The sequence below is a fragment of the Rhineura floridana genome, chromosome 4 (assembly GCF_030035675.1).
Source record: "Rhineura floridana isolate rRhiFlo1 chromosome 4, rRhiFlo1.hap2, whole genome shotgun sequence".
In the NCBI taxonomy this organism is placed as follows: Eukaryota; Metazoa; Chordata; class Lepidosauria; order Squamata; family Rhineuridae; genus Rhineura; species Rhineura floridana.
This window is the reverse complement of record NC_084483.1, coordinates 45892892-45917403: the sequence shown is the minus strand read 5'-3', so window position 1 is coordinate 45917403 and position 24512 is coordinate 45892892. Positions and strand designations below refer to the sequence as shown.

General features: G+C 39.7%; 1 protein-coding gene across 1 annotated transcript in view; it reads left to right on the top strand.

The window, feature by feature from the left end:
* CSMD1 (CUB and Sushi multiple domains 1) overlaps positions 1-24512 on the top strand; it is a 1745606-nt gene that overhangs the window by 1607407 nt on the left and 113687 nt on the right. The window contains exons 50-52 of the mRNA XM_061622907.1: positions 2258-2443; positions 12848-13042; positions 19016-19189. Of these exons, the coding sequence (XP_061478891.1) occupies positions 2258-2443; positions 12848-13042; positions 19016-19189 (555 nt within the window). The remainder of the gene's footprint in view (positions 1-2257; positions 2444-12847; positions 13043-19015; positions 19190-24512) is intronic.

Here is a 24512-nt window from a genome sequence, read left to right as displayed (position 1 = left end):
TGTTAGGGTCAGAAGGTATTTTTCATTTCCCATCTTGTCAAGTGGCAACTCAACTAATAATGCTTTTGCTACTGAATAAAGAATTTGACTCCCTTCCAAGGAATAATAATTTATTGTTATTACTGTTACTTTTGGCTGCTGAAACAGCAAAAAATGCACAAACAGCATACCTTCAAAATAATTATATCTGAAGAACATAGCAATATCTACAGTTAAGGCTGGTGAAGCATTTCCATCATAATGCTCTATTTTCCAGTTCTTGGTTTAAGGTTTATTTTTTGTTGGTTCTCCACCACCACCAGTTTTTTGTTTTTTTGGGGGGGAAGAAAGAATGAAAGAAAGATTATTTGGTGAATATTTTTAAACATCTTTTAAAATATTGAGAATAAAGTATATAAAATTCCTTACCTTGTCCTCTGTGCAAGTGTATGGAACTGCACATGGAACCATTCAAAAACATGTGTAAACACTTGTTAGGAAATATTGTAACAGATAGAAATCTGCACAGAGAATAAAGATCACTTCTGTTGCCCATAGAATTTTGGTTCTTAATATTTTTTTTTAAAAAAAGAAATTTGCAAATACTTATGCCATATTTTGGCCAAAAACATTTTCAAAGCAATTCACAGTACAAACAGACAAACCAACAAACCATACCACATTCACCACCTGCCTAATCTCTGAAGAATGGCGTTCCCGCCTTGATTGGCTGAAAGGGGGGATTGGGGTTGTTTTGCTTTGACTGGCATGGAATTCAGGCAGGTGAGGAAGGTGGGGTACAAAAATAGGTGACTGAGGCATTGTATTAAAGGGCACTCACTAGGGAACCGCCAGTTAGGCATGGCTGGTGGGGATCTTGGGGGTGTCCTTGTGTGACCAACTTGCGCATCAGGGTGAATGCCTGTACGGCGGGGCCGGGGTGCAGAAGCTGGAAACACGTGATTGACTCTTCTGGCATGGAGGGATAATTTCACCCACATAATTTGCTAGGAAGTTATGGTCTGTAGAGACTGACATGCCCAATGAACTGGAGGGATAAATCCCTCTCAGCTAGGTATCCTCACCTGCCTGAAGTAGATTTAATCTGGTAATTGGCAGAAATTGGATTCAATATATAATTGTTATATTTTAAATAAATATAACATTATTCCATAACTGTGCCACAAGTCTTCTTTGGTGTGGTGGCAAAGAGCACTTGGAGAAGTGCCTTTGTAGCAGATATTACGAGATCCATAAGAGCAAATTCATATATTGAAGAACATAGTTCTTTAAGTGCCATGATCCCAGGACTTTTAGCTCTCTAAATCAAACCTATTCACTTTGAACTGTGCCTGCAAATAAATTAGTAGCCAATGACAGATCTTTAATACTGGTGAGATGTGTGAAAACAGGCATATTACAGTAAACGGTCAAACTGCTGAGTTCTGAACCATTTGACTTTTCTGAACAATTTTCAAAGGCAGCACTATTTCAAAGCATTACAGTAATATAAACTGGATGTAAGCAGCGTTTGAATAACTGTAGCTATGCTATCTTATGCTATCTACAACAGCACACCACAGCATTAGGGATGGACAAAAGAATCTTGATCCTGCCCATGCCCCTTTCATATATGCCATCCCAAGTCTGTTCTAGGGGGGAAAAATGCTTTGGAAGGACAAATAAACCCATTCAGAGTTTTCTCTCAGGATCTAATTTATGCTGCCCTGAATTTGTGTTTGTACTTATATGTGTAATACGCAGATAAATTCCGATTTATATACCTAAATACAGTGTGGACTATGAAGTGAAGTGATGCTATCTCTTGAATTTACCCATGTAATGAATAAACGTCATTATTTTAGAAATGGAAAACATACCAGAACTATAACAAATGTTATAGTTTCCATCCCAGCTGAAAAGTACAAAAAAGCAGCTACACTCATGCGACTGTTTGCCCTCTAAGCGGCCCTGAGAAACATCTGAGCATAGAGTGTCTATACTGAGATTGATTATTCAAATACAAAGAAGTGTCCATGCTGCCTATTTACATAGTGTTAGTACTAATCTTAGTGGCAGTGTTGCCTTTGAAAAAAGCATATGTTGTTTTTTATTAGACTGCTGCACAATTATTGCAAAAAGAGTCACTTAGCAGCAATAGTAAGATAAATGTGTAATGCATACATGATTTTTTTTTTCCTGTACAGTTCCAGGTTTGACAACTGTAACGATTACTTTCTGAGGCCAAGAGCTTTTCCACTTTTCTTCCTCTTTTCAGCTGTATCTTGTGGTATTCCTGAATCTCCCGGAAATGGTTCAGTCTGGGGTAATGAATTTATTTTGGGCAGCAGAGTGATATATGAATGTAATGAGGGCTTCAGGCTAGAATCTAGTCAACAAGCAACAGCAGTGTGTCAAGAAGATGGATTGTGGAGCAATAAAGGAAGGCCACCAGTCTGCAAACGTAAGAATAGATTTTAGAAAATATGTATACTTCTAGAGAATATATTTTACTTTATCCTGGTAACATTTAAGTATAATATTTTGACCTTGCCTGCCCGCTATCCATAAACCTTTAACCTCAGTGTAGCTTAGCAGTCTGATCCAAATGTTCATTCCCTTCAGTTGCACTCTTGCTATATGCTCATACTCTTCTAAGGCCCACACAGATGAGAGGAATGAAGTATTTCTAACCAGACTGGATATCAGCTGGGTAATGTATTTTCCTTCACAGTGATAACTTAACCAAGGGCAAATTGTGGTGGTGGTCCTGGCTCTAAACACAGAGAGAAGCTGATCCAGAGAAAGTTAATCACACTTAAGTCCCATTGAGAACACTACTACAGGCTAGTCACCTCAGAACTAACCTATCCCACAATAGTTTTCAATGGGATTGTAGCATACCATTGCCAATATTTCTACTTAATGCAAATGTTATATAGACACTTTGATGCAGTGGTGATCATTAGTTGTATTATCTAATGTTTCATTCACATGCATGTGCTACAGTGAACTGACTCCAAAATCTCTTGTTATATTTACCAAGGGTGTTCCTTTTCATTCCCAAGCATATCTTTCAGGACTACTTGAAATAGTTTAGGTCCGTCTTGACTGAACACTATTTTATAATTGATCTTTTGAATTTCCTTCACTCTCAGTTATGGAAAGAATTAGACAGTTCAGCCCATCATCGTCATTCTGGATTATAAAATCAGTTTTACAACCCAATCCTAAACATGCTTACTCCAGAAGTAAGTTCTTTTGTGTTCAGTGAGGCTTATTCCTAGGTATGTGTCCACATGATGGAGTCTTAGAAAGACGGCAGGATAATAGTACATTTGAGAGATGTTGTCATAATGGGAATTAAGTAAATATCCACCCCTCTACTGGGGAGTCCTAAATTTAGAACACAAAATCATAAAACTGATATAGAAGAAGGCTCTACCACATGACTAATCCACCAGCCAACAGCTAATGGGGATAAAACTGAGCTGGTTATTTAAGCCAAAAGACTCCCAGCAGTGTGAATTTAGCTCTGCACCCACCCACCTTCCCTTGGCTGTAGTACAGGATTAGCCAGGCTTTTTGAAGCCAAACTAGAATTGCTTCCCCAACCTAGAGGAGGGCAAGTATTTTTCATTAACCAGCCAAGAAGCAGCATTATTGAGCATGGGGCTTCAACTAGTATAATAATAATAATAATAATAATAATAACTTTATTTCTACCCCACCCTTTTTCCAATAGGACTCAGAGCGGTTTACAGCTAAAAACAACACCATTAAAACATACAGAAGTATACAATTAACTATGAGAAAAATTAGAACCATAAAACATACGTTAAAAACAGTGGACAATTTAAAATAATAAAATATTAAAATATTTAAAATAATAAAATCATATAATATAGCCACCAATCCTATGACACTTAATCCTGGTCGTTCTCTATCCCAAATGCCCGTTGAAATAAAACAGTCTTTACTTGTCACCGGAAGGACGGCAAGGAGGGAGCTAATTGCACCTCACTCGGAAGGGAGTTCCATAGCCTAGGGGCGGCCACCGAAAAGGCCCTATCTCGTGTCCGCGTCATATGTACTTGCGAAGGTGTGGGGAGCACAAGAAGGGCCTCACCTGAAGATCTCAAATCCCGGACAGATTCATGTAGGGAGATACGATCTGTCAAATAACCTGGACCTGAGCCATATAGGGCTTTGTAGGTCAAAACCAGCACTTTGAATTGTGACCGGAAACAAATTGGCAGCCAGTGGAGCTGTTGTAACAGGGGAGTTGTATGGTCCCTGTAACCAGCCCTGGTTAGCACTCTGGCTGCAGCTCTTTGTACCAATTTAAGTTTCCAAACAGTCTTCAAAGGCAGCCCCATGTAGACCATGTTACAGTAGTCTAAGCGGGATGTAACCAAGGCATGCATCACCCTAGTCAGATCAGGCAGCTCCAGGAATGGGTGCAGCTGGCGCACCAGTTTTAATTGGGCAAATGTGCTCCTGGATACAGCAGTAATCTGGGCCTCCAAATTCAAAGCTGAGTCCAGGAGTACACCCAAACTGCGAACCTGAGACTTCAGGGGAGTGCGACCCCATCCAGCACCGGTTGAATCCCTATTCCCTGATCTGCCCTCCGACTGACCAGGAGTACCTCTGTTTTATCAGGATTTAATCTCAACTTGTTTGCCCTCATCCAGTCCATCACTGATGCCAGACACTGGTTTAGGACCGGTACGGCTTCCTTGGCTTCAGGTGGAAAAGAGAAATAGAGTTGAGTGTCATCGGCATACTGATGGCACCGAACCCCAAAACCCCGGACAACCTCTCCCAGCGGTTTCATGTAGTTGTTAAATAACATGGGGGACAAAACTGAACCCTGAGGGACCCCATAGGTCAATGGCCAGGGGGTCGAGCAGGAGTCCCCCAGTACCACCTTCTGGGTTCGGTCCTCCAGGAAGGACTGGAACCACTGTAACACAGTGCCCCCAAGTCCCATCTTGGCAAGGCAGCCCAGAAGGATACCATGATCGATGGTATCGAAAGCCGCTGAGAGGTCCAGTAGAACCAACAGACACACACTCCCCCTGTCCAGTTCTCTGCATAGGTCATCCACCAAGGCGACCAAAGCCGTCTCTGTCCCATGACCATAGTATGGTCATTGAGGGTAGATTAGTGAGCACCCAAGGGATTAAGCATAGGGTGAAGGGGGCCCCTCAGACTAGTCTGTCAGGGGTATTTGACCTAGGAGGGCAGGATCATCATGGGGCATGGCTGATTTCTCTACCTAGAATTAGCTCTCTCAGGGAGGGAAACTTGAGCATACCTCAGTACACCACAAATTGTGTGACAATAATGAGGCAAGGGCAGTGATTTAACTAGGGCCAGGGAAGAGTCACCCAGAAATAATGATCCCTTTACATGAAAGGCCTGCCCTATGAAATTAGAAAATATAGTTGAAGTTATAGTTAACAGTTAATACAATTGTGGCCTCTGTAAACCCAAAGTTTGTGTGTCAGCTTTTATTCGCTGCTGTATCCACCACTAATGGTGACTTTTTCCTATCCTTGTTTTTCCTGATGGAAGAACATGTAGAAAGAACATGGCTATCTTTGTTCATGCAACACTTATGAATTTCTTATTTTGCTGTCCTGCAGTCTCTAGCCTGAATTATATTTGACTGGATTTGGTTGGGAAGCAGAATTGAAGACACTTCAACCATCCAAACGAGCTGTTTTTGTTGTTGCCTTACTGCTCTTTCTTATACAAAAATATATGTCCTATTCCCCTCCTATTTCCCTGACAGAGCTCCAGTGGCCAGAGTCATCCCCTCTTCCAAGAGAATTCTGGGGATTTTAGCTCTGTGAGGGAAATAGGGTGCCTCCTAACAACTCTCAGCTCCCTTCACAAACTACACTTCTCAGGATTCTTTGGGGGAAGCCATGGCTGTTTAAAGTGGAAGAAATGGCTGGTGTTGATGTAGCCAGGGACAGCTTTGGTTTAAATTTGGGTGGGAGATTACATAGAATAGAAACTATTCTATGCTGTAGAATATAAAGCTGGAGGTAAACCTGAAAAATAATTATCCTGTTAACCAAGTTTTCCTTTTGGAAAGGAAAAGGGATTTCCCTCTGCCCAGTGCCCACCTACCCAAACTCCTCTCCTCCCTCCCTCTCCCACTACTCCCCTTACTATACCCTAACCTTCCTACCTTCTTCCTCTCCTCCCCCACCCTGCCCCTCCCCCAGGACAGTTTCACCTTTCCTAAGCATGATTGCGCAGGAGTAAATCCCACTGAACTCAATAAGCATGCAAAAGAACAAATCTGCCCTCCCCTCTTCCTCCCTCCCATCCCCTCCTTCCTTCCCCTCCTCTCCTCCTCCCTTCCCCCTCTCCTCCTTCCCCCCTTCTTCCCCTCATTCTCCTCTCCCCTCCCCCTGCCTTCCTCCTCTCCCTCTTCCCTCCCACTCCAGCCCTCCTCTCTTCCCCCATGATCAGTTTCACCTCTCCTAAGCATGATTGCAGGGGAATAAATCCCATTGAACTCAATAAGCATGGAAATGATTGATCGTTTCTCAGCAAACTTTTACAGGATCTAGTTTCTTACTTCCCAGATTAAAAAGCTGAGAAATTCACAAATAGCCCCCCCCCCAAAAAAAACCCGGTGGTTTAAGAGCGTACCTATAGCCAACATATTTCTATAAAACTTTAAAAAGCAGGGCAATTGGGCAGCTATAGTGAACTGACCTCCTCTCTAGAATATTTTATTTATTTATTTATTATTTGATTTATATCCCGCCCTTCCTCCCAGCAGGAGGAAATTTGTCAAAATTTGTCAAAATGCAAACAATTTGGGTTGGTCTTTCACAGTCCAATCCACTTCCTGTATAGCTTGGAAGAATTTGGTAACGTGGACACCTAGAAATTTGCTAAAATATATTTCACCTTCCACTTTTTTGTCTTGTGCAAACTAAAACATTCCTCATGCCCACTGGAGACTATTCAGTGCCATTATTCCACAATTGTTTTTGGAGGGTTTTTAATGTAAATTATAAAGTGTTGCTGTATTTCACATATTCACAGAAACAGAAGCAAGAAAATTTACCACAGGAAATGTCATTAAAATTGCAAAGTAAATCAAACACATTTAAACTGAATATCTGAACTGTAACAATCCCTATACGGTTTCGGTCCAGTTTATCTAAAGGAGCGCCTTCAACGCCACCAATTATGCCGCTCGACACGATCAGCCACACAGGGCCTTCTCTCAATCTCGCCGACAAAAACAGCTAGATTGGCGGGAACTAGAGAGAGGGCATTCTCAGTGGCGGCCCCCACCTTTTGGAACTCCCTCCCACAAGATCTATGGCACGCCTCTTCCCTAAATGTATTCCGTAAAGCCTTAAAGACCTGGCTCTTTCAACAGGCCTTCGGGATTTCCAGGGAGGGTTAATCACTATGATTGGAATGCCTCGTACCCTGTATTAGTATTGTTTTTGCTGCTGCATTGTTTATATTGTATTATTGTATTTTTTGTATTGTGTTTTAATTGCCTACTTGTACGTCACCTAGAGTGGCCATTGGCCAGATAGGCGACACATAAATTAAATTTATTATTATTATTATTATTATTATTATTAAATGTCTTAATATTGTTGATTCCTCTCTGCTAAAAGAAGATCAGCCCAGCACGTCCTGTTTTTGTTATTTTGATTGCAAGTTTTGCCACCACTCACCACTCAGAGGCACATGTTATCAAATTCTTCCAAGCTCCACAGGAAGTGGATTGGACTGTGAAAGACCAACCCAAATTGAGTTTGCATTTTTACAAATTTGTAGGGCAGTACAATATTTCAGAGAGGAGGTCAGGTCTCCTGTACCCCTAGTGCATTTACATAGTGCATTAGCTGCCCAATTTCCCTGCTTTTAAAAGTTTGATAGAAATATCTGTTGGCTTTAGGTAGTTTCCTAAACTGCAAGGTTTTTTTGCCTATTAGTAAATTCCTTTCTAAAGTAGGAATAGAAGATTGTTTGTTGTCAGTTACACTTTGTTGAAAGTAGCCTTCATAATTCAGTGGAACAAGGGTTCTTGGGCCTTGTAGCTGGCTTTTTCATATGTAGATATAGGTATGACTAATGGAGTTGAATGAAGCAACTGATACCCACAAGGAGACCTATCGCTGAAGATCTTGAGCTAATAGTTGATCTTGAGTGAGAAATTTTACCAGTGGTGCTTAATCATACCCTTCCTGTCAGCAATGTGTGGCATACTAAAGGGCTTGTTGGAAGCCTAAGACTCTTGCACATAGCTTGAGAAGTGATGGATTTAAGCTTTCTAAAGGAAATTTCAAACACTGTCCCTATAATGATGCAGTTCTCTATGCTTGCACAGCTTATGCATCATGCAGCAGTAGCAGTAACAGCCTCCCAAAAGCCATTCATTACAAGCCTATGCGAAAGTCTTTGGATACCCTCTTGTTGCTCATTTGTTTTCGCTGAAGAAAACAAACAAGCAGCCAAAACTCCCAATCACAATTTTTAAATTAAATTCAGCTCTGAGAGGGCACAGTTCTAAAAGCTTGAGCAGCAGGATAGAAGGGTCCTTCACCCTTTTTCCCACTGGCCATTTTCTGCTCCAGATCACTATTCCCTTCCCAAGGGGGAACTCTAGATGCGTGTGTAACCTATTTTAAGGAAATTTGCACATTTGAAGAGGCAGTCTTGGATTACATGTGGTGGATGTGCAAGACCCCCCCTAAATATGTTTCATAAAAATTGTTCATTAACAATAAAATTGAACCTGGTACCAGATCCTGACTGAATTAGCTAGTTTGCTATCCCTTCGGAGTGGCACCGATGTCTTGCGGTCGGCCATGGCTGTAATTGGCACAGATTTTGTGGCTGCAACTGCAATCCACAGGATTTTTTAAAAAAATCCTCCCCCTATTTTATGCATTTTTTTCATAATTAAGATGTTTATTTATTTATTTATTTATTTCATTTCATTTCATTTATAAACCGCCCATAGCGAATAGCTCTCTGGGCGGTGTACAAGGTTAAAATACAGTATTACAGTAAAATCAATAACAAATAGCAGCAAGATTTTAAAACTAGAACATTAAACATTAAACATAAAACATTAACGTTAACATTAAACATTAAAATGCCTGGGAGCATAGCCAGGTCTTAACCTGGCGCCTAAAAGAAAGTACCGTAGGCGCCAGTCGTGTCTCCTCTGGTAAGCTGTTCCACAATTCAGGGGCCACTACAGAAAAGGCCCTGGATCTAGTAATAATTAAGATGTTGTGTCAACCACAGGATTTCCATTTGTCCATTATATATTACAAAAAAATCATTATTATCGCAATATAATGCAAAAAATTTGCTATATATGTCTTCAGTGTTAATTGTGAAATCATCCTGCAATGTCATGTTTTTCAAACAAGATATCTCGGAGCATTCTGAATCTCTTGCATGGGAAACATTACAATAATGAGACTGACCCACACTACCTGCCTCACCCCACCGTGCCCCTCTTTCATTGCTGCTGTCCTGAGCTAATCAAGGGCTATCTCACTCTCGCTCTCACTCTCTCTGTGCTAAATATGTATGTGTGTATGTGTCACTGTCAGGGACCTAAAAATTATGCAATGTTTTTCCTCTCCACCAAAAAGCCACGTAACTGTGATCATTCATGAAGCAACCTAAAAATTATGCAGTGTTTTTCTCCATCGCCAAAAAATTATGTGAAATGCTGTCATTTACATAAGTATCTACGAAAACAATTACGTAATTTTTGCAACCCAAAAAGAAAAAACCTGCGGATCAAATCTCCCAAAACCACACACAGCAGATCGAATCAGCAAGCGCCAGAGAAAGTGGAAACAAAAAACAGACGGACCAGTAAAGAAACAATGGACTATTGAAATGCATGCAAATTGGCACCATGCATCACACTCCATTCCTAGTTAACACTTACTGTTTTCCTTCTGGAATCAAAACACTGGGATCCAAAAATTCAGCAAAAAGCACTTGGGGCAATTTCTGCCTTTTATTTGTGATTTACACATGAGTAGACCTACATAATTGACCTCCTAGGACATTTTCCAAACTGTCACCTGTACAATGTCCCCAAATTTCAGCCAGTTGTTATTTATCATTGTGCTGGGGAAAAAAATACCCCAGAAACTGTGTTTACTCAGTATGCATGGAGAAGGGGCCAGTGTACACTGCTCAGAGTAAGTGTTTTTTTTAGCTCAAGGGGCTTGGTAGTGTCAAGCACACTTGTGGTGACGCCCCCCCCAGAAAAGGTCTCTGGACTACAAAGTGACCCCATCATTCCATTGGAAATCTCATTGGGGTGCAAATACACCCCAAAGTTAGCCAGTGTGATTTTTTTTGCCAGCTGTGCATGAGGACTAGAGGAGCTAACATCAGCAAATTAGTTAAGACTCTCCAGCAGTAGCTACAAGGAAAATCTGGTAGTTCTCTTCCTTCTCAGATATTGCAGAGTGTCGCACATACATACTTTGAAATACTGTTTTTAGCTCAGTAATAATCCTCCGTTTTGGCAGTGCACATGAGTATTGGTGTAGGTAAATAATCTCACTCTAGTGATGTGACATATAATCACACTTGAAGGATGTAATTACATTTGCTGCACTATACTTGGAAGCAGGCAGCAGTTAACACATATATCAACAGAAACAAATCAGCATAGAAAGAGGGCAGCTTTTTTGTCTACATCTAGACAAATCTGACATCATCTCTGATTCAAATGCAGTGTGTAAAAATAGTAAGTGTCACTGGTGTCTGTGATGTACAAGGGGGAGACTGATGGGTGTCTCAACAACTTGTTCTAAATACAGCAACTGTTAAGTAGGCTGTGTTTCAATTCTAGAATAAAGTAGTTCTAATAAATCAGAAGAATTTACTGCAAAATTAAAAGGCACTATGGCTCAAACAGCTTTCTATTTATCTATGAACTGCTTTGCATATTACCATAGCCAGTACCTTCTCTGCACATTTTATTTCTACACTGTGCAGAGATGCATAGCTATCTATCTATCTAGAGAGACATACAGACTGACACAAGGTCACATTTGTGATCTTTATATTGTGTATGTATTTGTGATCTAGATTGTTCATCCAAGGCTCTGCATTCTCAGAGGCTTTTTGGTGAATGAATAAGAGAGGTAAGTAATCATTGGGTGGGCTCCTACTAGAGAATCAGGGAGCAAGCAAGCCTGAATCCTTTCCTCTGAGACCTTTTCCTTCTCTTCTCCAGTGGCTGTTGAATGAGTTTTCCAGCAACTGGAAGTGTGTAAAGGATAATGTGCTACCCCATCACTTTAGTTCCAACAATATCCTGTTTTTACACCTTTTGTAATCTCTGACATACTCTCCTATCACAGAGCTTTATACTGTTGCGCGCCTCCCCCAATCTCCGAGCGATGAGATTTCGGGGGGGGCTGCACTCATCCAGGATTTGGTTTCCTTTGGGAAGAAGGTCAGCGGAGACTGCGGTGTCTTTATGAAATATGGTTGATTCATTTACACACATTCCAACCTGAGCTCAAGGATGGGTTCAAGGCATCAGCAGTCCAATATCCAGCTTTTCCATCTGGGTTGCAGGAGGCACCCCAAAGGCCATGGTGCAGAGAGCTAGTCTCTCTCTGCCCTGCATTCTAGTTCCCAGCAATTCTCTAGACACACTAAAAACACAAAACTCTCCTGGGCTCCAGGAGGGGGGGAAGGAGGCTCTCCTGAAGAGTTTCAATGACAAAAGGATCTCCCTGGCCCATTCACCATTGCTAGGCAACTGACCGGCTCATTATCTTACCTGGCCACCTATTTGTTTCACAAAAGACTCATTTGACCAGCAGAGAGTTCCTCATTCCAATGCACATGATTCTAAATCAGAGGCTGGAAAGGGGAGCCACAGGAATCATCCATCCCTACCCCCATGCTCATAACAATACTATACTCTCTAGCTTTCCTGCTTTTGCCCCTTAAACCTCTGTCCTAAATTTTATGTGGAATTTAGTTTTAATGTTCTGTGTCTCCTCTCTCATTATCTTTCCTCTCTATCCCCCATACTTTTTGATAGGTCTGTGAACCTTTGGTTCACCTTGCTTTTCTTCTGTATCTGCATGATAATAATGTTGCCTACCCTGAACCCGGGAGGGGGGGGCTGCAAATGTAAACAGATACCATGCTAGGATATGCTTCCAGATGATAGATTGCTAAGTATTTTAGAAATCCTCTCTCTGTGTGGTTATGGTAATATGTGTACATGTACAAAGCATTTGAATGGAACGTGTTAGGCCTATTTTAAAGGAAATGTCATGCAGATTAAAGTTTTGTTAGATCAATGAAGCTTTTGGATTGGCATCTGTTTTCCCATTAGGTAGCAGTTTACTGTTCCCTATGCAGTCTCCACTGAGCATAATACAGATTTGGCCGTGATTCTAAACTCACTCAGAACATGCCAACAGAACAATACAGCTCCAGAGGTGCCAATGTGCTTTAGATCTTATAGCCTATTATTAATATATTCTTATTTCTGCACCAACTAACTGCATGGATGTGCCTCTTAATAAAACTTTAAAGAAATTTTCCATATTATAAAATTGGAACAGTACACCGATGTGTCATCCCCCCTCTCCCGGCTTCATGTTTAAATTGAAACAGCGTCCCAGTGTTGGTGTTGAAACAAACATAAGATGCTATGCACTGGAACATATATTTGAGAAATGTTTCTAGCATGCTCAATTTCACAAGGAAAAATCTGCTGTCAATAAGGTGATTCATCTTCTGTGAAGTAATGTTGGAAGGAAAGTGGTAATACTGAAGTGTCCTTGCTTTGCAGCTGTGACTTGCCCCAGCATTGAGAGTCTGCTCTCAGAACATGTAGTCTGGAGACTGATTTCTGGGTCGGTGAATGAGTTTGGAGCACAAGTCATGCTGAGCTGCAGCCCTGGTTATTATTTAGAGGGTCAGAGACTCATGCTGTGTAAAACTAATGGAACATGGAGTGATGCTGATGAGAGACCAATGTGTAATGGTAAGAAACATTTATTTACACAGTGCTCAGTTCTTTCCAAATATATAGAGTGTATTCACTGCTAACACAACTCAAACAGAGGAATTAATATTTGTTAATATCCTTTGTAAAATATTTGAGTGAGATTCATCAGGAAGTATGCAAGCCTCATTCAAATAAATGGGTCCTGAACAAGAGCATGCTAAATTAATTACATTGAGATGTATATAATCCTGTCTTTCTGTTCACAGACAGTTCTTTCATTCAGCAGAGTCTTCTGTGGACATAACAGGGAGGAGACAATTTTTGCTGACTTACCCCCTTCCCTCTGCAGATGGATGGTAGAATCCAATGTAGCTGTAAGGCCATAGTTCCATCAGTGCAAGGATTTCTGCTTCCACCATGGAAAATTCTCTTCTTCACCTCGTGCCCCTAAAACTGTTCTAGGGGTTCCCCCAACCCTCTGGAGCTATATCTTTGGACAGAACTGTGAGGAGGTCACAGGATGCATGCAGGGAGGGGGAGAAGGAGTAAAGTCCTGTTGTGCAAGCAGAAATCCTTGCAGTGATGAGACTCATTAGTAGAATACCACCCCCTGTGCCTCTCCCCCATGTGCTTCAGTGGGTTGTGGTACCATTGAAAACAATGTGGGAGGAAGTGTGGAGGGCTGCAGGAGAAACAATGAATTTATAAAAATTGCCTTCCTTTACATTCTGTTGATGGAAGCTGCCACTGGATCATGAATGGAAGGACAGCATTAGAGATGACTTATTACATTAAAAAGAGTTAACTGTTAATGTTAGTCTGATGTATATATGATAGGATTCTCAAGTCCTGTATGTGCACTAATGGATACATCATGCTGTTGGGTACGTACTTCCATATCCACTCCAGTGGAGAGGGCAATTTCACATGCACAAAGAAATACATGTATGTAAATGTTTCTTTTATTGAAATGAGTAAGGAAACTCATGGAGAAGTGGGAAAAGGACTCCATATGCAGCTTGGATCCTTGTATTCATAAGAGAACTCTATATTGTATATCTGGGATAACATATGTTTAATTCAGTGAATTATTTGTCCATTCTCAAGAATCTTTATCAAAATCAGTTCATGTGTTCATTGTTCCTATTACAGATTAAATTTATTTATTTATTTATTGTATTTATATACCGCCCCATAGCCGGCGCTCTCTGGATGGTTTACAATAACTAAAAACATTAAAAACAAATATACAAATTTAAAAACATCTTTTAAAAACAATTTAAAACACAATTTAAAACACATGCTAAAATGCCTGGGAGAAGAGGAAAGTCTTGACCTGGCACCGAAAAGGAGACAGTGTGGGCGCCAGGCGCACCTCGTCAAACAGATCATTCCAAAATTTGGGGGCCACTGCTGAGAAGGCCCTCTCCCTTGTTGCCATCCTCTGAGCTTGATGAATTGTGAGTTGTACCCATCAGTTATGTTCAACTGTAAGTATACAAACAAGCTAATTAACCACAGATTAACTGAATACTTAAGTAACCCAGATGAGTCAAACATAAGCTTGAACAATCTGTTTTATCTTGGAAAATTAAATGTCATTAAATATTTGAGGCTATTAAAATATGTATTACTTCTAAAATCCATAAGCTTCAAATCTTTTTCCTGTTCCACGTTTGTTCCAGTCTCCAGGGTCTCCTCTCTCACAGGGACCCCTATTTCTTTAAGCTCCTGTGACATTTTGCTCAATTCAATTATTCCAGTCTCCAGGGTCTCCTCTCTCACAGGGACCCCTATTTCTTTAAGCTCCTGTGACATTTTGCTCAATTCAATTATTCCAGTCTCCAGGGTCTCCTCTCTCACAGGGACCCCTATTTCTTTAAGCTCCTGTGTCATTTTACTCAATTCAATTTTCAGCTCCTTACAACCCTGTCGCAGGTCTTTTTCCTGTTCCACGTTTGTTCCAGTCTCCAGAGTCTCCTCTCTCACAGGGACCCCTATCATTTTGCTCATTTCAATTTTCAGCTCCTTACAACCCTGTCGCAGGGTTCGTTTCGTTATCTCAATTTCATCCATTATTTTCTGAAACATAGATACTTCCAGGTTCTCAGCCACTTTCTTAATTGCCATTTTAAAAGAAAAATATAAAAGAACCACTTCTTATTTCAGCAACAATTGGGTTAATACTCCAAACTTGGTGACATCACAGCGTAAACAGAACAGACAGCCTTATCTCTCCATGCTTAAGTAAACAAAATGCAGTTCCCAGGATCGAAACAATTAATGGCGTCGTCAGAAAACAGATTCGTCAAAATAAAATGAACTAGGAAAAAAGTAATCTCAGACAATATAATATTCTTCAGAATAAAAATCAGGAATAGAAATCCCTCTTCCGTGTATATCTTTAGGGTGCAAATCCAGGACAGCTTTTTGCAACAAAAACAGAGATAAGCTATTAATTAGTGAATAGCAGAGAGAAGTTATGGCTCCCCGGTGAGATGTCAAAAACTGATCAATCTGGCAAATCTCTTTTAAACAGCAACAATTTAAGTCAAGTAAAAGAAAAATATAGAAAGAAGGGTGCTTGCCTGTTAGTGCGTTCTCTCTTTGAAGAAAAGATGAACGTTCGCTTTATCAGATAGAGCTTGTTGTTGAAAATCCGTCCCACCTTCGTCGGCTGGACCTCGTCCCACAAATTAATGAGATCTGGTCGTCCCAACAAAAATAGGCTTTGAGGTTAATCTCTTCGTTTCTCCCTACCCGGGAGAAGTTTAATCAGTCAAAAAAAAAAAAAAATCTGACTGATATATCTGAATAAGCTTCTTTTGAGGCAGGAGCCCATCTCAAAAGCAGGCACAGGCTAAGTCACCCTTCCCGGAAGTCCCTCTATTGTTTGGAATTTAATGTTATCTCTGAAGAAACTAAGGAAGATTCTAGAGAGAAAGTTATCAATGGCATGGATAATCTTCTGGACTGGAATGATGTGATGGATGGAATTAACTGCAGCCATGTGACAATGGAAAAACTTTCAAGAGATGAGCCAGTGCATTTTGAAAAAAAGAACAGAGATATGATCTTACAGCAGTATTTCAGCAACCTATTCAGAATGGTTGGCAAGATAATATTTGGGATAGAGGTAATTCCCATCAGACTCTTATTGTATGACTATGGTTATGACAGCAAGATTATTATGGAATACTGATAATGGAAGATTGGACACTGAAATTACTGGATTTAACAGGACTATCGGAAGATTGGACACTGAAATTACTGGATTTAACAGGACTATCGAAGATGGAAGATGGAAGATGGAACTAATAGGGACAATAGAATAATGGCTATTGAAATTATTGAACCTAACAGATTCTGATGAGACGGATTGTTTGAAATGTTTATTTTGACTATGGTTATGACAATAAGATTATTATAATTAGTAATGAGATGGATTAATTGATATGCTTATTTGGGAAAAAATTGATAGATATATTTCTTAAAGAACTGAAACCTCTCTTTGACTTTTTGTGGAAAGAACAAAGTAATGTTTATGAGATCTGATGATTAAGTAAGATAACTATTGGAGGAAAGTGATTTTATAATATGATTTAAGAGACAGGATTGTTATATATTATAGACTTATAACTGATTTGATATGTGACAAATGGGAAGTCAATATTTTATTCCTTATTTTTTTTTCTTTTTGTTCAATTATTTTTGATTTTGTTTTTTGTCTTTGAATGTTTAGTTTTGTATGTTGTATGAAAATTTGAATAAAAATTATTAAAAAAAAAATATGTATTACTATACCTCTGAAAGATAACAATAAAAATACTACAGATTAAATTACTCATTATGTAAGCACAGAGTAAACTATAATTGTATATGGCTTGGGAACCAAAGAATCACATAACTAGTTCCATACATCCAGGGGACTTTGCACTTGAGGTTCTTGAACACCAGCCTCCCATGTCACAAAAGCAAACTGCTTTTTAAACTGAGGGCATTTTCAAATACTGCTTGTGATATGGCATGAGGTGAGTGGATCCACTTCTTAAATTAATGAACTAAAAAAAAAATCTAAACATGAATGCCTCTGAGTTTTCAGTCATGTCTAAAATAATTCTTTGGACCATGGCACCAGGATAAAGCACTGGAAAATAAAAATACTGTGGTGGTTGTGGATTACTATACCAAAGAAGTCATAGAGTTTATAAAAAGGGGGTGATGGTGGCAAAGCAAAGCTGGCATCAAACCTTAAGTTGGATGTAGAACATTAACCTACACTGAATGCTGAACAAATAAAATAACTGCTACTCTAGCATATCAGCATAGAGATGAGAAAACTCATCAGGTGCCTGCAGTGCTGCTTACAGCAAAGTCACTATTATGTACAGAATTGTGGCTTATACCCTGTTTCCATTACCTAATTGTTTATTTACTATGTTTCTTTTAGCATGTTACCAAGCCCAGGTGGTGTGTCTCTATGTCTTTTCTTGTGATAGCATATGTCATTGCTTGGGCATTAGCATAAAGCAGGTGTGGAGAAGTTCAGGCTGGGGGTGAAATGTGCCCCTTCAAGACTCTCTATCTGACCTTCAGGACTCTAACCCACACCTCAGCCCCTCACCCTCTCCCCAGGCCTTGCTTCTCACTGGCCCTACTTTGCACCATCCTGGAGTGTTTTTGCCTGGATGGAATGTGTCCTGAAACTCTGATTATATAGCCATGAGAGAGCCAGGATGGATTTTTCGCATTCCGCAATGTTAAATTGAAAATACCCCCCATGCCATTCTGCTGCTTCCCATAAGCTCATTTCAAACCAAAACCTTACATAACTTAACAGTCCTGAACTCAGAAATGCTTAAGAATCCTCTAAGTTTTCATGGCAATACAAAAAACACTGAGAGAATCAAGACTTCAAAGTGTAAAACAGAGGAAAAACAGACCCCTGTTGGACCTTTTTCTGTCAGTGGTCTCATAATCTGTTGAAATTAATTAAAAATCAGCCATGTTCACAGAGTATCTGTAATCCTATTATTGACCTTGCCCCATACTCTGACCTTCATCATCTGTAGTTTAAAAGTTTAAAAATGGCGGTCTGATTTTTAATTAATTTAAGAAATGTAACATTGGAGTCAATGATAAGCATGGGCATGCTCAGTAAGAACCAACAGTCAGTGTTCTAAACGTCAGACCCACAGCTGTTTGGCTTGACTAATCAGGGGGCCACACCTATGCCAGACCTTTATTTAACTTTAGACAGTCATGGCTTCCCCCAAAGAATCCTAGGAAGTGAAGTTTGTGAAGGTTGCTGAGAGTTGTTAGGAGACTCCTGTTCCACTGACAGAGCTCCAGTGGCCAGTGTCGTTTAACAGCCAGCCCCTCTTCTGGGGATTATAGCTCTATGAGAGGAAAAGGTCTGAAAATGTTTCCCATTCCTGGTGCAAAGGTTCATAAATTAACAAATGCCATGTCCTTAGTGTGTAACACCCACATCCAAAATCTTGGCTGGCAGTTGAATAAATTTATTATTGGGAGAGGTGGTATAAGCTTTACTGAATGATTGAGCTCTGTTCTATTTACAGAGAATGAAGAAGAATTTCCTCAATAAACGACAAGGCTTAGTCTGTCTAGAAAACTGCTGCTCTAGTAAAGCATTCAGAGGGTGAGAGGCATTACTTGGGGTTTTCTCACTTGCTTTTTTGGAGGGTTCACCTTTTTTCCCCTTTACCAAGAACTCTAGCAGGGAAGAGAGTGAAGAAGAACAAGCAAACCACTTGAGGCAGCTGGATATTGCCCTGGAGAGCTGAGGTTCACTAGGCATGAACCACTGCCTTTCTTCCTCCTATGCAAAGGTATTGGAGCTGCTTGGGTCTTAAGGATTACAAGTGGTCTCTAAGCTAAAGGAAAATAAGTGGTTGTGCAAGTGTGTCTGCTTTTCTAAGTCCCCAATGACTCTCTACGAGCCTCTTGCTGCTGTTGTATTGTAAGTTATTTCTTTTCCCTTTTCAGTTATTTCCTGTGGAAGTCTTCCATCTCCACCGAATGGTAATAAGGTTGGCACTCTGACAGTATACGGAGCCACAGCCATCTTCACCTGCAACACTGGATATACACTAGTTGGTTCTCATGTACGGGAATGCCTAGCAAATGGACTTTGGAGTGGCATTGAAACACAATGTCTTGGTAAATACATATAAAGCATCTTCACAAAGGGTGGTAGAAATCTAAAACCCCAAAAGGCAAATGTCATGTGAAGAATGTGATTTTAGTTCTGTAAGGTTAATTTATATGATTTTAGTAAATGATACTCTTGTTTCTTTCTTTAGGCATTAATATTCTCAAATGCTTAAAGCATCCCTAGCTCAGTTTTTGAAATATTTCACTTCCCTGGAATCATGGTCTGACACAGAATCAAGTTCTTACCTATTTTTTTACTGCCCAGAGCTGTCAGACGTTCTATTTTCCATAGGATCTCAAATGAGATAACTAATAATGAAGCTAGAATCTAGGATCTGAGGCAGATGGAACAATGCCTAATCATGGTTAGGAGTTTGGCCAGTGTTACACATGCACCAAGCCTCAGAGAAAATACAATCCCAAAAAATTCCTACTCTCAGCAAAGGATGCTATAAGACCAAAGCACAGAGAAATATGTTTTTGAATGAATTATTTCTATGACCAAAGTCGGCATCTTCTAAAATCCACATTAATGAAACTACAACCATCAGTATCCATAAAATGGATTTCTTAAAGAAGCATATACTATGTTAGTTTAAATGCTCATTTCCAGTTGTAACTTTACAATTCAGTAACTTGCCATTACCATAAGGATGTTACAGCTAAGAAGCCAGAATTTTGAGGCTGCCCTCCTGACCCCGCTGCTTTTGTATTAATATTTTCTGCCTGGAAATTAATTGCAAATGTCACTCATTTCAGCTCAGATGTATAGATCACAAAGTGGTTGTTTTGATTTCAGTGCTGAGTAATTTAGTAAGAGAGAAAAATCTATGCACATTCAAAATCCCATGGCTGCTTTGCATGCTAGTCAATATATACCCAGTTATACCCAGCCCACACACTTAAAAGAGATATTATTTTATGAAGTGTGACTATTATGTGTGTGTTCAGGAATTTCAGGTATACATTTGCCACAGTTTTAATAGAAAACATTTTGTCCACTCCTGTGCACTATTACTTGTGTGAAAATGCCATTGAAATCAATGGGGTCTATACTGTACATGTTGTTCTACTTGCACAGGTCTACAGTTTGTCATCAGGTGGAATTTAGTCAAGTGAGTTTTATAACATTTTATAAAATTACAGAAGTTCTGGAATTTTGTATTTATTTATCAGTCATAAATAAACATCCTCATAATTAAATGCAGGAATGCACTAGATCCTCTGTAAGGATTTGCACTATAGATCCTCTATAAGGGGCAATCTTTCAGAAAGACAGATGTTTGTCTGCTTGGGTATTCACACACACAGTTTTCCTCTACTTGATTAATGAGTGGATATTTCCCATTACAGCCTCTTTTTTGTGGGTTCTCTCTGCCTTGCATGTCATACACAGAGAAAACCCACAGAACAAAAAACTCCTTCTGAAGTCTGATTTACCAGGAGAATTTGTATGGAATTAGCCAGTCTACCAGGAAAATTTTAATTTCTAAAATAATGCACTGTGCTGTTTCCTATTTATTCCAGTTTATTTTTCTTCTCTTCCCTTCCCCCCAATGTCTTATTGATATGCACACACATGTATAATAAGCCGCAAAAAAAGCAATCTTTTTGTCAGGTTGATGTGCAGTGTTTTACTAATGTACCCATGCACCCTTGCCCATTGGTAGAACACAACATAAAACAAAAAACCCACCCCGATTGCCTTTTTACAGTGTTTTATCAATGTAGATGCCACCCTGGGCTCCTACTGGGAGAAAGGGGGAGGATATAAATCTAATTAATTATAAATATAGATACGCACATTAATAATAGGAGTGGAAGGGGACTTCCCGGAAGATTGCTCCGCCTGTGGCTGCCTCTGAGATGAGCTCTGTCTCAGAGGAAGCTTTTTTCAGTTTAAAATCAGTCAAAAGGGAACTTTGACTGGTATAAATGTTCTCCCAGGCAAGGGTGAACCGAATAGATTATCCACAGAAACTTCGTTGGGCTGTCGGTGGCTGGAATTGATCAGGAATTCCCTGGGAAAGGAAGGCATACCTAGCAGCCGAGGACGGAGTTAGGACTTCCAGCAAGCTGGGCTGAAAAAAAGTGAGATGTTTTTTCTTTTAAACGATCCACAACGGGCAAGCTTTCTTCTGTCTAATCTTATCATTTGGCTTAAATTACTACAGTAAAAGAGATTTGTTTAAGAATCAGCAATTAAGATACCTGGGTGAGTTACACTTCTCTCTTTTATACAAGGAATTAAGGAGGAGGAAAGAAAATTTAAAAAGCTTATCTTATTTTTTATGGCAAAAAGCAGGCCTGAATTTGGAAACTATAAAGATTAAAACGGATGAGGGGCAACTTACCCGAAGAGAAAATCTGATTTAGATGATTATTTGATTGATATATGTCTGGGACTACTTTTTCTTGGACTACTTTCTTTAGACGAATCTGCTGTTCGTGTATGTTACTAATTGTTCGGCGCTGTGAACCAAATTTGTTTTGCATTCTTGGACGTGCAGGAGATAAGAACTGTGCTGGCCAGATGTCAACAGGCCTGGAATATTAACTCCCTTATTGCTGGAAAAAGAAGCAAATTACTCTTTGCTTGGGAATTGTGGCTATATTGGAAATTTGAAGGGTTTTTTTTTTCGCCTTTAAGAATGACAATCAAAGAAGTGGCAGAGACCCTGGATGTACCCCTGGAAGGGTTTTCCCCTCTGGATATGTTTCAGAAGATAATGGATGAGATTAAGATAACGAAACAAGAACTGGGACAGAGTAGACAAGAGATGGCAACTGAATTTGGTAAAGTGAAACAGGAGTTGAAAGAAATAAAGGATTATATGAGAAAAGAAGCAGATGGACAAGCAATAGAATATGAAAAAGAAATTAAAGGGAAGGAGCAAATTCTGGAGATTGGATCAGATATATCAAATGTGGAATTGGAAAAAGATTTGGACTTTATGGCAAAAATTGAAGGGAGGATGCAAGTCCTGGAGATTGGAACATATATATCAAGTGTGGAACTGGAAAAATATTTGGAGTTTGTGGATCCTGGAGATAAAGATTACTGTTTGGAATTCGGCGTTGTCCCTGGAGAAATTGATGAAGATATCAGAGATAAAGCTATCAATGTTTCGATGGAATTTCTGGACTGGAATGATTTGATGGAACTTGAAATAGAGAAAATTTATAGAATTAATTCCAGATATGTGACAATGGAAAAACTCTCAAGAGATGTGCTAGTGCATTTCGTAAAAAAGAGGAACAGAGATATGACTTTACAACAATATTTCAGCAACACATTCAGAATTGATGGCAAGGAACTATTTGTGATGAAGGAAATTCCCATCAGACTCTTACTATATGACTATGACTATGACAGCAAGATTATTATGGGTGCAAGGATGGAAGTTGGAAGATGGAATTAACACTGATAATGGAAAAATGGCTATTGAAATTACTGGTCCTAGTAGACTTGATGAGATGGATTAATTGACATGTTTATTTGAAGAAAAATCGAAGGATATATTTCTCAAGGAGTGGAAACCTCTCTTTGACTTTTTGCGGAAAGAATAAAGTGATGTTAATGAGATTTGATGATTAATTAAGATAACTACTGGAGGAAAGTGATTTTGTAATATATTAAGAGACAGGTTTGTTATATATCATAGACCTATAACTGATCTGCGACAAATCGGAAGTCAACATTTTATTTTATTGTTTAATTTGTTTCTTTTTTGTTTTGTTTTGTTTTGTTTGAAAATTTGAATAAAATTAATGATAAAAAAAAATAATAGGAGTGGAAGAAATGAAGGAACTTAGAGCTGTGGCAAACAGCAGATCCAGAACACTCTGTGTAACATTCAGAAATTAAAATAGAACAATGATGGTTTCCTGTTCCATCTATTCTAGGCCAGGTAATATGGAACGCCAGGGAGACAGATAAAGAGAGGTTTGGAAGCATCTCTACTTAATCTTATTTGTTATAGCTCCTCACCCTATTTCCTATTTGCAGTTTCCAAAATATGTTTATTATACACCAGCTCATACCACTGTCTTTTCATACTGTCCTTTCAAACACCATAGGATGCACAACAGTGGGTTTTCATCTAGTAGAAGTGTCTACTAACATAAGAGAAAGAGTGCCAAGTTGTTACATTATAATTAAAGTTCTATCTCATCCTTCCTCCCAGAAGAAGCCCACAAGGGACAAAACACTTAAAATATCTTAAAAACAAAACATCTTAAAAACATCTTAAAAATAAAACATCTTAAATACATCTTAAAAAAAAAAGCTTTAAAAACATCTCAAAAAGCAGTTCCAAAACAGACATAGACTGGGATGTCTCTATTTAAAAGGCTTGTTGAAAGGGGAAGGTTTTCAGTAGACACCGAAAAGATAACAGAGATGGCACCTGTCTAATATTTAAGAGGAGGGAGCTACAATACTAAAGGTCTGCTTCCCATATTGTGTGGAATGGACCTCCTGATAAGATGGTATCTGTAGGAGTCCCTCACCTACAGAATGCAGTGATAAACTGGGTATATAAGGGGTAAAATGATCTTTCAGGTATCCTGGTCCCAGGCTGTATAGGGCTTTGTACACCAAAACCAGCACCTCGAACTTGGCCCAGCAGCTAATTGGCAGCCAGTGCAATTCTTTCAGCTACAGAGTAACATGTTGGTGATATCAAGTTGTGCCACTGTATTTTGCACCAGCTACAGCTTCTGGACCAACCTCAAGGGCAGCCCCACATAGAGCACATTACAGTATTCTAACCTGGAGGTTACCAGTGCATGTACAACATTGGTCAGGCTAGTCTGGTCCAGAAACAGCCACAGCTGTTTTACCAGCCAAAACTGGTAAAAGGCACTCTTAACCACTGAGGTCACTTGGACTTCTAGCCGCACAGATGGATCCAGGAGCAACCCCTGACTACGAACCTGCACTTTCAGAGGGAGTACGCCCCCATCCAAAGCAGGCAATTGACAAGTTATCCAGACTTGGGAACCACCTACCCATGCATCCGTGTTGCTAGGATTCAGAGTCAGTTTACTGGCCCTCATCCAGCTCACCACTGAATCTAGGCTGCGATCCAGGGCTTGCATGGCCTCTCCTGATTCAGATGTTACAGAGAAATAGAGCTGGGTATGATCAGTGTACTGCTGACACCTTGCTCCAAATATCCTGATGACCACTGCCAGCAGCTTCATATAAATGTTAAACAACATTGGGGACAAGATGGTACCCTGTGGCACACCACAGCAAAATTGCCACGGGGCCAAAAGGCATTATCCCATTCATGTAAAATGATCTCAGGTGGGACTTGAGCTC